Here is a 15,504-nt window from a genome sequence, read left to right as displayed (position 1 = left end):
ACATATTAATATTAAAATACAATTATGTAAATTAATTTTTATTACAATATATAATTTTATTTTTATATTTTATGTTTTATCTATGTTATTGTTTACTTTTATTGTATACTATAGCAGATTTTTGGCAAAAAATATATTCATTCATTTATTCATTTTCTCCCGCTTATCCTCACGAGGGTCGCAGGGGGTGCTGGAGCCTATCCCAGCTGTCTTTGGACGAGCCAGCCAATCACAGGGCACATATAGACAAACAACCATTCACACTCACATTCATACCTATGGACAATTTGGAGTCGCTAATTAACCTAGCATGTTTTTGGAATGTGGGAGGAAACCGGAGTACCCGGAGAAAACCCAGGGGAGAACATACAAACTCCACACAGAGATGGCCGAGGATGGAATTGAACTTGGGTCTCCTAGCTGTGAGGTCTAACCACTCGACCACCGTGCAGCCCTTGCATTCAAACAGTGTGACGTAAAAGAAAGAGCATCCATTCTCACCATAAACACGCAGGAAGGCCGTGGCAGAGTCGGAACCGTTTGGCAACTGACAATCAACTCTTGTGTTGTTGTCAGAAGAAGAAGTTCCTTTGAAGGTCCACACGGCCAGCGACTTTCCTCTTTTGGTTTCACAAGTTCCGTACAGAGCCTGATGACAGATATGACGGAATAAAAAAAAAAGGACCAAATCAATCCCTTATTATTGGCAACGCACATAATTCAGAGTAAAGTTTCACACACAGAAAATGTATTGAGGTTTGCAAATGTTTGTGATTTTCCAACACAGCCACTTTGGAATACTTGATGGAATACTCATCAAGGTTTTCCATATGACCTGGGGGATGTCCTCCACATGTCCGTCAGGGCAGGTGAGGTTATAGCTGCCGTGGCCTCCAGACAAGGTGAAAATAACATCAGGAGATCCTTCAGGCACACCACAGATGAACACGGCCGGGTCTCCCAAAAACACCGAAACGTCAGCCGGCCGTGTGAGGATCCCCTCTGACGTGTTTGTAGGGGCGGCGGTCGTGTTTTGCGCTGGAAGAAGGATTTAGTGTCATTGAACAGCTCATAATCTTAAAGGGGAAGTGCTTTTTTTCCCTTTTTTGTGCATTCTAGTGCATTAAAATGTGTTAATATGAGCTAGCTAGCAATGAAAGTCATAGGAAATACCCATTTTGACGCTAAAGCGCTCACCAAAAAAATGCCAATAGTGTTCCAATTACATAAATATCTTGTATATTAACCCAGTGTGATAGACAGGGACTACTTTCAATGTTAGTGCAGACCTACAACGTGTACAAATGTATCGAATGTGCTCGGATTGGGGGAGGGTGTGAAAATATGTCTGTCCCCTGGGGCGACATGACAGAAAATGACCTGCACCTGTCTACCCTCCTTGGGTATTACCCAGGGTAATACTATGCACCGGGTACGGAAACCAAAAATATCCCAGCCGTTGATTACCTGATGATGGCGTAGTGATATGGATCAGGGTGAGCAACAACAAGGAGACTGTCTTCCTCATATTTTCTATGTTTCCGTATGAATCTGGAGACAATTTGAGAAGACAAAAATACAATTTTAGCAGAGATTGTATGCTGTGAAAAACAAAAAATGTAACAGTACCCCATACGCAATGTGCTAAATCCAAATACCACAAAATTGTTAGTTGGCATAATTGGCCATAGAACTGTATTTGACAGTTTGAATATATATGCATATATAACATAATTACAACTACAACTACATTACAATAATCATTTATTATTACATTAACAATAATTAGACCAATTTTTCCAATTATTGTTACATTGCATATTGTTACATTGCATATTGTTACATTGCGTATGGGGTACTGTTACATTTTTTGATGCAACATTTTTTAATATTGTACTGTTAAAATAATTTGAAAAATTGGTCTAATTATTGTTAAATGTAATAATAAATCATTATTATAATGTAGTTGTCGTTGTAATTATGTTATGTATGCATATATATTTAAACTGTCAAATACAGTTGAATGTAATTGGAAAAAATGGTCTAATTATTGTTAAATGTAATAATAAATCATTATTGTAATGTAGTTGGAGTTGTAATTATGTTATGTATGCATATATATTCAAACTGTAATTACATTTAACAATAATTAGACCAATTTTTCAAGCAACAACTTATTTTCACACATTTATGAAATATAGCTTTAACTTTTTTAGTCAGCATTTTTATTTTATTTAACTTTTTTGCACCTTTTATCCTTTTTTTTTCTTTGTCACCACAACTCTCATTATTTTGTAATGTATTTTTTTTCGACACGTTTCCCCCCCTCTTTTTTTTCGCCACATGAATCGGACAGATTATGTAGCTACACAACTCCTATTCTTTTCTATACCAATTAGAGAACTAAACAGGAAGTACAATTAATTTTCAATGATGACATGTACATTTATCCTAAATAAGTTATGCTTCTTCCTCCTTCTTTTCGTACATGTTGACTTGTGCGAATGTAACCGTGATGGCATGAAAGTATGTCCAAAACAAACAAACCATAATCACGATAGTTGACCTCATTTTTTTGTGTGTTTTTTTTGTTACATATAGTACACTAACATTGCTTCCTACACAGTCAAGAAGTAACTAGCCTAAAGAGGGAGTGCTATACATTTAGAGTACCTCGGAATTATGAATTTGATATAAAAAGGAAGCCAACCTGAGTATGAGATTTCCAGGAGGACACCTCTCAGTTGGTGATGAACGGGCTTCTTTTAAAATCCAACTGCTTACAAAGTTGGCACTCCAGTGAATATCATGTACAACTAATAAGTTATATGATACTATTATTATTATTATTATATCAATTTCTCTCCATCATCTTCCTCCTTTCATCATGTGAGGCGAGGATGACTGTGGAACAGTTGACGTCTCGGATTTAAACCAAAAATGTCAGAAGCAAAAAGAGCAAACCGGTTGAGCTGGCCGGGCTTGAACGCTGTTGCTTTCTGTTTGGATGCTTTTAATGGCTGTCATTTACGTTGCTTTACTTTCGAAATGCCCGGCAGCTTAGTAGAGGCCCATCACTGCACAGATATTAAACATAATGATTTCCTTTGAAGTATTATAATTGGTACGTACCAGTATGTAAACCTTTCTATAATCTAAATCCGTGACGGAAGGATTTAAATTTGAAAAAAAACAAGTCCTGGAGTAGGCTCCAACATAGTCGTGACCCTAGAGAAGACAAGCGGAATAAAAATGGATGGATGGAAGTTTATCCCTTACTTTAAGGGCAGTACAGCCTACTAATAAATGTGATGCACAGTGGCATCATTAAATATTCTTAAGCGCCCCTAAATAATTTGATATTTTTTATAGATTTTTTATAGTATTTTTTATAGATTTTCTTTTTACAAAAAACTTTTTTTTTTTTACAAAATAACCTTTTTTTTTTACAAAAATCTTTTTTTTTACAAAAAATCTTTTTTTTTTTTTTTTACAAAAAAACTTTTAGTTTTTTACAAAAAACCCTCTGACAATTACAAAAAAATCTTTTTTTTTTACAAAAATAATCTTTTTTTTCACAAAAATAATCTTTTTTTTACAAAAATAATCTTTTTTTTACAAAAACTTTTTTTACAAAAAACATATTTTTTTACGAAAAAAACTTTTTTTTTACAAAAAACTTTTTTACAAAAAAAATCTCTGACAAATTTTATATAATAGTGCAAAAGCAGGCCTGCTACTACCATTAGTAGTAGTAATAATCAGAAGAAGAAGAATGATGATAGTAATAATAATAAGCTAATTAATAATAGAATAATGATTATTATATAATCGATCACTGATCATTGATCATTTTTGGGATTTTTTTTTATGTCTACTACATTCATTTATATCCTGTGCAGGGGGCTAAGCCCCCCTGTCCTCAGAACTTAGTGACTCCCCTGGTGATGCATAATAATATGTGATGCATTCCATTATAACCTGATGCATGTTCAAATAAAATTAAACCATTAATATTCCCATTACCATAAATGAATAGAAAGAAACATATCGTTTTATATTTGTGTAGACTCTTCCACAGATGTTAAAACACGACACTCTCGTGCTCTAGAGAAGAAGACCAGTAGATCAAATGAGGATCCTGTTGGTTACTAAAAAACCCTTGAAGTGCTTTATTACTCAGTAATAATAGTAATAACAGCTATCATGAAACACACAAGCACATTAGAGGGTGTGGAAGACCTTGTAAACACGAAGGCTGGGCCTTTTTTTGCATCATTACTGACTCATAATTGCTACATTTAGAATACCACTTTCAATACACTTTCCTTAAAAACACTCTAGGTTGTTGAAGGTGTCCTCGATTAGCCTACTTATGCTACGGACGTCTAAGAGGAAACACGCCCTTATACGGTATGTTCTGTTATCATTGCAAAAAATAATATTTGGACAAGGTAGTTGTTCCAGATTTAAGTGGAGCACATTAAATAATCATAAATGGAATGTTTGTCCAGAGCTGTTCAAGTTCACTACAATTTTAATATAATAATATTAATAATGTTATAATATTGTTAGTATTTACAGTTAATATAATTCCTTTTATGCTGAACCTTTTAATCAATAGTAAAGGCCTCCTTGTTTGGTATTGGAGCTAATAATACCCTATGAAAGGAAATTGATGACAGTATGAACATGCATTCATTTCCTGTGCTGCTTAATCCTCATTAGGGTTGCAGGGTTATGCTGGAGCCTATCCCAGATGACGCAGGTGACCTATCCAGATGAATGGACTGGCCGCCAATCAATTGCAGGCTTTGGACAAACAGCCATTTCATTTTTTTTTAATTTTATTTGGGCAAATATATGAAACATTACAGTGCATTTCTTACATCAATCAAAATATAACTTTCCATTATTTACATTTGTATTTAACTATCTGATTATTAGTTATTATTATCATTGTAATATTATTAGTTTTATTATTGTTATTGTCATTATCATTATTGTTATAATCTTTATCATTATTACCATTATTATTGTTATTATTATCACCATTATTATAAACATCATTAATATTACAATTTTCATCATTATAGTTGTAACAATTTTTGGATTTTTAAAAATTATTTAATTTTACAGACTTGCTTCTTGTAGAGTGCTGTATCATTCCATCTGTTGTTTTCTGAAATCTGCAGTATTTGTGCTTTTATTGTCAATTTATTAGTCCACTTTTTCCCCCTAAGTGTAACATTTAAATATCATTTTCTGGATTGTATGTGTCTAATCTTGTGCATGAAAAAACAAGAACTTGAGACTGTGTCTGAACAGGTGACCAACCCAAACATCAGTATCTTCTTGTTAAGCCCTACCTGAGGTTTTTAGACGTGTTTATTAGTTTTTCTGTGTCTAATCTTGTGCATTAAAATTAATTAATGCATAATTAATTAAAAATATTCACAATTATAACTATGAACAATTTAGAGTCGGCAATGAATATACATATTTCCATGAAAGCAAGTATTGTCATGCTTTAAATGAGATCAGTACAGTCAAATAATACATTATTAACAACAAAGATGACGTTAGAGCAGCAAACCGGGATTTGCTGCCCCCTGCGGTTAGAAAGAGAAATCAACATATTTGTTTTAGGAAGGTTTCTTATGTGTTTCTACAGATACAGTATACTCATCAAATACAAAAATACTGCTTGTGTTTGAATTCTTAAACACACACAAAAACAATGCATTAAAATGCACATGAATGCACCATAAGGATTGAACAACAACAATCTCCATGTTGGTGGTAAAAATAGTTTTAATAAACAATTATCCTACTGGTTGGAGTCACTGGCCTCCTGGTTTACATCCTCGTTCTTGGGTTCTGGTCAGTATCTGTTGGTGTCTTATCGCAAGGCTTGCTGACATTCTGTCCTAAATGATAGTTTAATTGGCTCTTTGTGGAGTAATGCTAATGAGTGTCACATTTAAAACGGAACCAATGTCATAACTGGAATAAACTGATGTTATCCAGATGTCTCCAATGGTGTTTACTTCTTTTTACACTTATATAGTTATGACGGCTAAGGGTTGTTTTTGATTTCTGCTTCCCAAAATTCAGATTTTTTTTTAATTTAGGTCACACATTTAACCATTAAAAATAACAAAGCAAGATTCAAAAAGCAGTATTTAGCAGGAAGTCAGTTTCTAGTTGGTTGATTTATTCTGAAATTCTGAGTGTGTAAATTGGAATAATTTTTGTTGTTCTGGTTCTGGTTGGCTTCAATAATTTTAAGGGTTGTATTCCATTACATCTCAGATTATTTTTGTTTAGATTTAGTTCTATTTAATTGTAATGACTGTTTTTATTGTATTATGTTTGAAGTTTGAAATGTAATTTTTTTTGGACCCCAGGAAGAATAGTCTTCACTCAGTGAGGACTCATGGGGATCTGTAATAAACAATAAACAATAAACAATAAACGCACATTCAATTTAGCACACAATATGAACACAATAATATGAGAAGAAATTGGAAGTGGAAAAGAAAACATTGAGAGTTATTGAGAGTTCCCATAAAATAACTCCACCGGTTTATTTGATGGCGTCCACCTGCCTGAGGTGTGCAGAATCACCTTGTCCGGCGGTGGCCGTCGTCCCTCGTGCACCAACGTCACGCGCACCAACGTCTCGCGCACCAACGTCTCGTGCACCAACGGCTCGCGCACCAACGTCTCGTGCAACAACGTCTCGCGCACCAACGTCTCGCGCACCATCGTCTCGCGCACCAACGTCTCGCGCACCAACGTCCAGTCCCTACGTCACACGCGCCCACCCTCCGGGTTTCACAGGACGGCCGCTCCTAGCGACAAAACAACGGGAGGGAAAAGTCACACAAAAGTTCCGTTTTCCGTGTAAAAGGCGGTTCAGATGCTGTTGTATTTTTTATTTAAAGCGAGCGCGGGTGGTTTCGGGTGATTAAAAAAGTGCTCCAAGCGACACTAGAAAAGTCGGCGACCATTTGGCTTGGGGTCAGTAACCTGTTAGCTAGCCCACTGGATTACTGGAAAAGGAGACAGTTTTTTTTATCGTGTTGAGGAGACAAACACTGCATTCTTTCACATTCCTTTGCTTTTTCACCAAAGTGGACTAAAAGAAAATACTTCTTTAGCTTTGAATAAGGGGACCACAATACCTGCTTGGAGCGGTGAGTTGCAAACACCTGCTTAAAGGAACTACAGTCTGAAGCCTTACTGCTAATAATAATAACAATTTGTCAAAATGTGTTACTTGTCTCAAAGGTTGTGATATTTTCTTCCTCTACTTTTTTCCAGTATATTCAGGGGTTCAATGTGCGGCCCAGGGGCCATTTACATCCCACAGCTAGTTTTTTTTAGAGGCCTGCAACACATTACAGAAATAAAACAAAAAATAATGGAAAAATATCATACCATTGAACCAAAGCCTGCATATTCACATTTTTATTCACTTTTTATTAATCCTTAATGTTAGCATAATTTGTGTTGTGCTTAAATCAGTGTGCTTAAGTTGCCTACCTGTCTAGTCATCATGTCCCGGTCCACTGTGTTATTATTATTATTATTATTATTATTATTATTATTATTATTATTATTATTATTATTATTATTATTATTAATAATAATAATGCCTGCTAAAGTTGACATCGACATACAGTCAATGGTCCTTATGTATAAACCAACTATTTTTGTAGTTAGAACATAGAAAACAAACACATCTGCATACATCTATTAGAGTCCTCTATGCAAATAATAGCAACCCTATACCCTAGCTTTACAGTCATATTATGCCATATAGCGGATATAATTAGAGAAAATAAGCTATTTATGGCTTTTATTATATACAGCCTGTACAGTACAGACAAATTGATAAATATTATCAGTTTCTATAGTATTTCAAATTCAAATTCAATTCTATTAATAGATGATAGAAAATAATTGAAAAACACTAGTCTAATTGGAGATTTAAAATAGCCATCTATATGAATAGTTCTTTGTCTCTATTCGGCCTGGGTGTACCCAGTCAGCTGGGATAGGCTCCAGCTCACCCTTGACCCCAATGAGGACAAGCGGTATAGAAAATGGATGGATGGATGGATGATTGTCTTGTGCGTAGAATCCTATCATTCATTCTTTATTGTATTCATTTATATTTATTATTATTATGTATTTATTATTTCGAAACATAAAAAGAAGGTACTGACATTATACGTTATTATTTTAGCAAGTGTTGGCGCCAAACGAAGGAAGAAAGGACAAGGACATCATCATCATTTGGCCTTTTATTGCAAACGGATGTATGCTGAAAAGGTTGGAAAAGAGAGCAAAATGGGTAAGTGTAAATATGACACCATGAAACGCTGTGATGGTCCAACTCCCTGCTGTCTGCATTTGGACAGTCAGCAGACATCAGTCCACTTGACGGTTAACTATTAACGGATTTGTTCCAAGCTGGCCGCTTTGCCTGTATTTCTAAATTCAACATCCCAGACAAGATAAAGAGCATTTTATAAATGATTTATTTATTGTTTTGTCAGTACTCAAAGAATGAATTGTGCTTTCTGATGCTGGGGTGAACAAACCAGTTTACAAAAAAGGTACTAATTGGCTTGAGCCTTAACTTCCACTCGTGTTTTTTTTTTTTTTTTACGACTAGCTTCCTCTCAGGAATGGTATTATCATTGGTATTCACCCCTCAGTGTCTCTTTTCCTATTTAAGTTGGAGTAAATCTATGTTGAATTAAGGCAGACCTTGTTTTTGAATGACAGGATAAATAATAAAATGGATCTTCCTGTTTTTTCACATTGTTTTAGAATCTGTTTCCCAAAGTCCAAATGTCAGTGATTCTATGAGGTCGAAAGGATATTATCTTCTGACAACGCAGCGGGTTTTTGTGTAGCTCCTGAGACTGAAAAAACATCAAACTTCCATAAAATCTATGGCATATTTTTGAGACAGGAATTCCACACATTCTTCCTGGTTCTTCAATTCCTCTGATTATTGAGAAAACTTGACTTGCTGATATATTTGTGAACTGGGAAAATGGTATTTCGAACTATCTCAGAGAACCTTCAATGGAATGGATTGAAAATACGGATATATTGATTCATTGAACCATTAAAAAATACTAATAATAATGAGCCCTGGATAATTTGACATATGCTATCTCTGCCATCTGTTGGTCTGGATGACATAGGGTTCACTCTGCATTTATCTGTGTACATTGGCTCTATATGAATTGAACACAGAAGAGAGTGAGCATCTTCTCAGCTGTTACGCCTCTTCGTGCCAGTAGCGGGGCTACACGAGTGCTAGCAGTTAGCAAGCAAACGTGAATATGAATGGATGCACAAAGGCGGCTGTGCAGCGCAGCCTTCCTCCCGACAGACTTATGATCGGCGGAGTAAATATTAAACGAAACAGCGCAAAATGGTGTACGTTCACAGAAGCGGTGATGCACAGTGTGGTAGATGGCTACCATCCTTGAACGCTAATCTTAATGACAGGCCTAGTTATGGTAAAACAAGCATATCAGGTAAAAATGAGCCATTTTCAGTTTGCAAAAGTAGCTCTCACACTGACATACGCATAGTATGGAATCTCTCAGCACACACTATCACGACAGCTTCAAGCATTCGAGGGATCCTCAGAACAAAGACCCACAGACCTGGTCTCAGGTAGAAGTGGACAATAGACGCCTTGTTCTTCCTTGAGCTGCTTTGAGGCCAAAAGAATGTTTCGGAGCACGATAGTTTTTGTCTCTTTCGGACCCCATTGGCCATTTCAGAGTTGTACCAAAGCCAAACTTTTACAATAGTAAACAACCTTTAGTCATTTATCTGATCTAATCTTCTTTGGATGAGGCCTCATTTTTTCTACAAATGTTTCATTCAAATATTGTATAAGAGTCGACCAGTCCAGGATGTACCCCGCCTCTTGCGCAAAGTCAGCTGGAATGGGTTCCGGCATACCCGCGACCCTAGTGAGGATAAATATATGGCACTTTTTATATCTGAAATTGTTGAATTTGTCATATTTTGCGTATTGTTTATTTGTGAATTACATCCGGTGTCATCACAGTAAAAGAAGCATAATTTATAGATTCATGACACAAGATGACTTGACCTAAATTTGAGGGTGCAATATGTACCCTCTATTGATCTATCGCCATATGGGATATTGGTAAAAAGCCAATATATTGTCTCTTGGTGGCTCAGCAGCAGCAGCAATGGCGTCAGCAGCATTCATGTGCAGATGTTGAGTATGTGCATGCAGTACAGTCATGACACTGTATGCTCGTTTATTTAACGGCTTGTTCTTGCATTAGACTTTAGACTATTGATCAGTGTCATTTACTATTCTCACTATATGCCAGAAAATATCCCGTTATACTGTAGTTGTCCACATTGGGATTATCTGTTGGGATAGAGCATGCCAAAAAAACATTCCAAACTGTAACCTATAAATTATCATTCATAAAGTTCAAAGGAAATAACCTTATTTTATTTACTCATTTTCTAATTCTGTAATATTGAGCATTTTCAAAATGCCTTCTAGTGTGTGTGTGTGTGTTTGTGTGTGTGTGTGTGCAGGCAGTAGGGGGATCGCTCTCACCTGTGTATTAACTCCCTGTCGGGTGATGGGTGTGTGTGTGATGCTGATGACCTTGGCAGCCATTGGAGCAGCAGTCTGGGCCGTAGGTCAGACACGTAATCACACACAGTAACAAATACACACCAAATATTAAACACTTGTCATTTGAAATATAATGCTCTGCCTAACATGATATTTTGTTATGTCTCCCCTGTAGTTACATATTGCACTTTGGAAGAAGACACAGGATACTATGATGGTGATTTCTTCCTTTTGGACAAACCGGTCGTAGAAATAAATCACATGACTCAAAGTAAATCCTACTAATATGTTGTTGTCATTTCCCACAGTCCAAGTTACTTCTGCTGACCAACATCTCAGAGTGTACGACTCCGCCCAGAAGAGGTGGCGACAAGTGTGTTCCTCCTCAGCCAATGAGCTCCTGGCTAGCATCAGCTGTGAGGAAGTGGGCTTTGTCAGGTGTGAATGTGGTCAAAAATATAAAATAAAATTTGCCTACCGTGTAAACCGGGGGTGTCAAACTCAAATTGCACAGGGGGCCAAAACTCAAGATTGTGGGCCCAACATCTTTGTATTGTTCATATTATTTATCCTGAAATTTTCAACACTATTTGTGAATATTGAAAGTATGAAAAACCTTCAAACCTTCTTGTCCTTTTAACCAACATAATTTGTGAACGGAGAACACTCTTATGCATGATCAGGGCGCACACACAGATGCTCGTTTGAAGTTTATAGTTCAGGTTGAAAAAAATAGTCATTAGTACGAACAGATTTTGAAAAAATGTCTCTACAGGAATCACTTAATTACACCAATAGATTTTGCCCCCGCGTCTGAGTTTGACACAAATGGTGTAAACCAAGGCAGAACTGATGTGTGATCTTTCTTTCAGTGTGGTCAACTACTCAATCACATCTGTGCCGGACTCCGGTGGGGAAGGTGGCGAGTTCTTCTGTGTCAGAACCGAAGACTTGAGCTATGGCAAGAAAATCAGAGACTCTTTGTTCCCATGGTAACACACAACACATCATGTCGTCGTGCAAACTGTTTTACAGCAGACAATCCTTGATGCAAGGATGCTGACTCACTTTAAAGGGGAACTAGAATTTGAAATTTTGCCCATCATTCACAATCACTATATTCACAATAATAACTCAAAACGAGTTATTATGAGCTAGCTAACAATACAAGTCATTGGGACACACCTATTCTCCGAAGCCCTCCTAATAATGCTTTTGATTTTACATACAAGCCAAGGAGCTTACGCTACTTCCGTCAATAACAGCAGCATAGATACAGCGACAACACTCCTTCTTTGGGATGGCTGTGTCTTCCAGCACAAGTGGTGTACTCCAGTCCTCCAAACAAGCATCTTGTTGAGTCTTTGCAGTGAAATTACGAGCTAGCTATCCACTTTTCTGTCTGTGATTGATGCTGACACAAATGGCTAGCGTGGATATCGTGTTAGTGTGCCAGATAAATGGACTGCTACAATAACAATATCGTTGGTTAATATACAATTCCGTTATGTAAAAGGAACATTGTTGGCATTTTTTTTGTGAGAGCTTTAGGGTCAAAATATTATGTATTTCCCATATTATTTTCATTGTTAGCTAGCTTATATGAGCTCATTTTCTTACAGTAGAATGCACAGAAAAGGGCAATAAATATGTGTTCATGTTTCACAATGAATGAAATGAAATTAAATGAATGAATGCAGTTCCCCTTTAACGTGTTCATTGTAATGCAAGTGTAAAAGGAAGTAAACCACTGTAAAACTATTAGTAGTTTGATTCCAAACTGCCTTCAACTTTCTATCTTCCTTTGTATTTTAAAACATTCTAAGAGTCACTTTCATTCCAGCGACTGTGAGAGCAAGGAGGTCCTCACTTTGTTGTGTCAAGGTAAAATATTAAGTCATATCTTTATTTATCGAATGGAATGGCCTTTATTGTCATTATACAAGATGTACATATCGTTCCCATATGTTAAATTATCCCTTTCAAACATGGTTCCAAAATCTATTCTCTGACCCTCACCAGACTGTGGCAGGCGTAGTTTTGCAGCAGACCGAATAGTCGGTGGCGTGGACGCCAGGCAAGGCAGCTGGCCGTGGCAGGTCAGCTTGCAGTACGATGGAGGCCACCAGTGTGGAGGCTCCATCATCTCAGACCGCTGGATTGTCTCCGCCGCTCACTGCTTCCCAGCGTGAGAGACTGAGCTTTATTGCATCACATAATGTTGTGCAATTGTACACAATGTTGAGTCCGGTGTGTGAACTCTAAATCTTCTTTTTTTTTTTTTTTACTGTTTATTAGACGCTATCGCTTCATTAGTCGCTGGCGTGTGCTGCTGGGCTCCATCTACAACAAACCAGGCAACGCCAACGTTGCAGAAGTGAAAACTATTGTTTATCACAGCAGCTACTTGCCCTTTGTGGACGCTAACATTGATGACAACAGCAGGGACATCGCTGTACTGGCCCTCGCTCAGCCGCTCACCTTCAATGGTATGATAGGTGGCACAGAGGAACCTTTTCCTTTGCAGACTTTATTTTATTTTGGAAAAAAAGTTAATACTTTAATCATCATTATTCATTTCCTGTGATTTATTTATTGAAATCAATACATTGGGATTTGCTTACTGTATGTGAAAATGCATTGCAGACAAAGCTGCATTTCATCTGAACAAGAGGGACCTCTAGTGTTCTGCTGTGTAACTGCAATCTCAGTTCCTAGAATGACAGTAGTAGCAAGTCTACAGTTTTGCTCCAGACTACTGCCTAATAACGCCTTCTTTATCTTTTGCGGCATGCGTGATACATCAAGTGCATTTTATGTTTATGTCTACTACGTGTAGAATACATCCAACCTGTTTGCCTGCCAGCATACGGTCAAAGACTGATTGATGGACAGATGGGCACCGTAACAGGATGGGGGAACGTTGAATATTTCGGTGAGTTGAAGACTCCCAGACGTGCAAAAGCGATGTTGTCATGACGCTACTTGATCACTTTCAGGTAATCGAGCAAACGTTCTGCAGGAGGTGAACGTCCCCATCATCAGTGATGCTGTTTGTAATGCTCCCGATTACTATGACAACCAGATCACCACCAGCATGTTTTGTGCTGGTTATGTCAAGGGAAACATGGACTCTTGCCAGGTGAGCGTTGTTGTCGCTTTTCTTCTTAAAGAATTAATTCATTAGATGAGACAAATATGTCAATGTATATTAATTTTTATAATCCCACTGCGGTATCAGGGAGACAGCGGCGGCCCTTTTGTGGCGGAGGATTGCTTGTCAAAGTCCATCCGCTACCGTTTGCTGGGAGTTGTGAGCTGGGGAACAGGATGCGCCATGGCCAAGAAGCCTGGAGTCTACACCAGGGTGTCCCGATTTCTGCCTTGGATATCGACCGCCATGAGGGTAATTCATGTTTTGTGGTTCATCTTTCACATTATTCTGCATTGCACACGTCATGGTTTTGTCTTGGTTGTTCCTGCAGAACTATAACAATTCACCAGGAGTTCATAAAATGGCCCGGACATGACTGTTCTGCACTGGTATTTTCTACGCTTGCTACTCTTGTTTAAGAGTATTTACCAACCATCAAAGTGTGAATGAGCAACGTATGAATGGCGTTGGCGTCTCCACATTACCATGGTTTCTCATTTCCTCTTCTGCTCTTCACGTGTACCGTTTTACAGCATTCTGAATTTGTGACTTTGCAACGATAGCACGGGTCATACTTAAATAATGTTAACATCAATCATTTAAAGGCGATAACATCAAGATTAGGGTTTAGAATATTTTGTTTATTGACAAATAGTACAAATGGTTCCATTTCCATTTGACGGTTTCCATCAACGTTCCTCTGCTGTAAAGCTTTAAACCAACAATGTCTCTCAGTCCTCTCAGCTCGTGGTGTAAAGTCAAAAATAAACAGTAGCAACATTTGCGTTTGAAAAATAAAATAGACATTCTCCTAAAATCCCCCCGGACTCCGACACAAGAGACATTCCCGATTGCCCACTATTGCTATTTCTCAAGCAGGGATAGCATCACCAGTGTCACCTGTTGTACCAGAGATTATGTTTTGTTTCTTTTTAATTAAAATTAAAATGGGGGAAAAATATTTAAATGGAAAGGCGTCGGGAAGTGACATGCCAGAGTGTTCCAGGAAAAACGGGAGGGTTGGCAGGTAGAAATATAATTCAACAAAGGACCGTTGGAAAACTGTTGTCAGTAAAAACTTGATCATGTAAAACAAAAGCCATACATTCCCACCATGAAGGTTCCTGTAATGATGGAAATGGTTCAGATTATATTTGGACGTCATGGACGTGCGATATAGTATTCTAAAAATACCTGCAGACACCTGCCTTCGGAAAACTGACCTATCAGCTGTTAACGTGACCTCATAGTCTCAAATGCAGACAAAGAATCTTCTTTGGATTGAAAAGGCTTTTTCCTCAGACTTCCTAAACCAGAGCTTTTACTTTCCTTTTGTAAATGTAAATATGGTAGCTTGATGTCATCATAACTCGGGGAGAAACTCAACCTGTCACAAATGTAGCGTGTGCACTGTGTTAGGTAAAGGCTCAGAACATGCTTCTTAATTTTGGAAGACCTGTAGTACATACGCTCTCGTTTAGCTCCTCTCTTGACTCTAATGCAACACTTTTGACACAAAGCCAATCTGTCCGTCACGTATGAACTGGTCAAGGTGATGCTCAGTATTTTGTTGTTTTGTAAATAGTTGATGTCTTGTGTATGTAGCACGTTTCTATCCTTTGTTTTATGGATGACCTGCAGATCTGTATGTCCACGGTGCAATAAATCATTCATTCATTCA

The 15,504-nt window shown here is 37.4% G+C and overlaps 1 protein-coding gene across 2 annotated transcripts; it reads left to right on the top strand.

The window, feature by feature from the left end:
* The first annotated feature begins 6,820 nt into the window (after nucleotides 1–6,820).
* Nucleotides 6,821–15,504, top strand: hpn (hepsin). Of its 2 annotated transcripts, XM_058054021.1 has the most exons (13): nucleotides 6,821–7,202; nucleotides 8,258–8,365; nucleotides 10,627–10,734; nucleotides 10,845–10,886; nucleotides 10,978–11,107; nucleotides 11,542–11,661; nucleotides 12,513–12,553; nucleotides 12,692–12,857; nucleotides 12,968–13,158; nucleotides 13,509–13,604; nucleotides 13,669–13,811; nucleotides 13,911–14,075; nucleotides 14,155–15,504. In XM_058054021.1, exons 2-13 carry the CDS (start codon nucleotides 8,329–8,331, stop codon nucleotides 14,197–14,199), a joined length of 1,284 nt encoding a protein of 427 aa, XP_057910004.1. In that variant the 5' UTR covers nucleotides 6,821–7,202; nucleotides 8,258–8,328; the 3' UTR covers nucleotides 14,200–15,504. The 2 variants fall into 2 exon arrangements, with proteins under 2 accessions (XP_057910004.1, XP_057910003.1); XM_058054020.1 differs by having other exon boundaries at nucleotides 8,258–10,734.

The sequence above is a fragment of the Doryrhamphus excisus genome, chromosome 17 (assembly GCF_030265055.1).
Source record: "Doryrhamphus excisus isolate RoL2022-K1 chromosome 17, RoL_Dexc_1.0, whole genome shotgun sequence".
In the NCBI taxonomy this organism is placed as follows: domain Eukaryota; kingdom Metazoa; phylum Chordata; class Actinopteri; order Syngnathiformes; family Syngnathidae; genus Doryrhamphus; species Doryrhamphus excisus.
The sequence above is the reverse complement of the archived record's forward strand: the minus strand, read 5'-3'. Positions and strand labels throughout refer to the sequence as shown.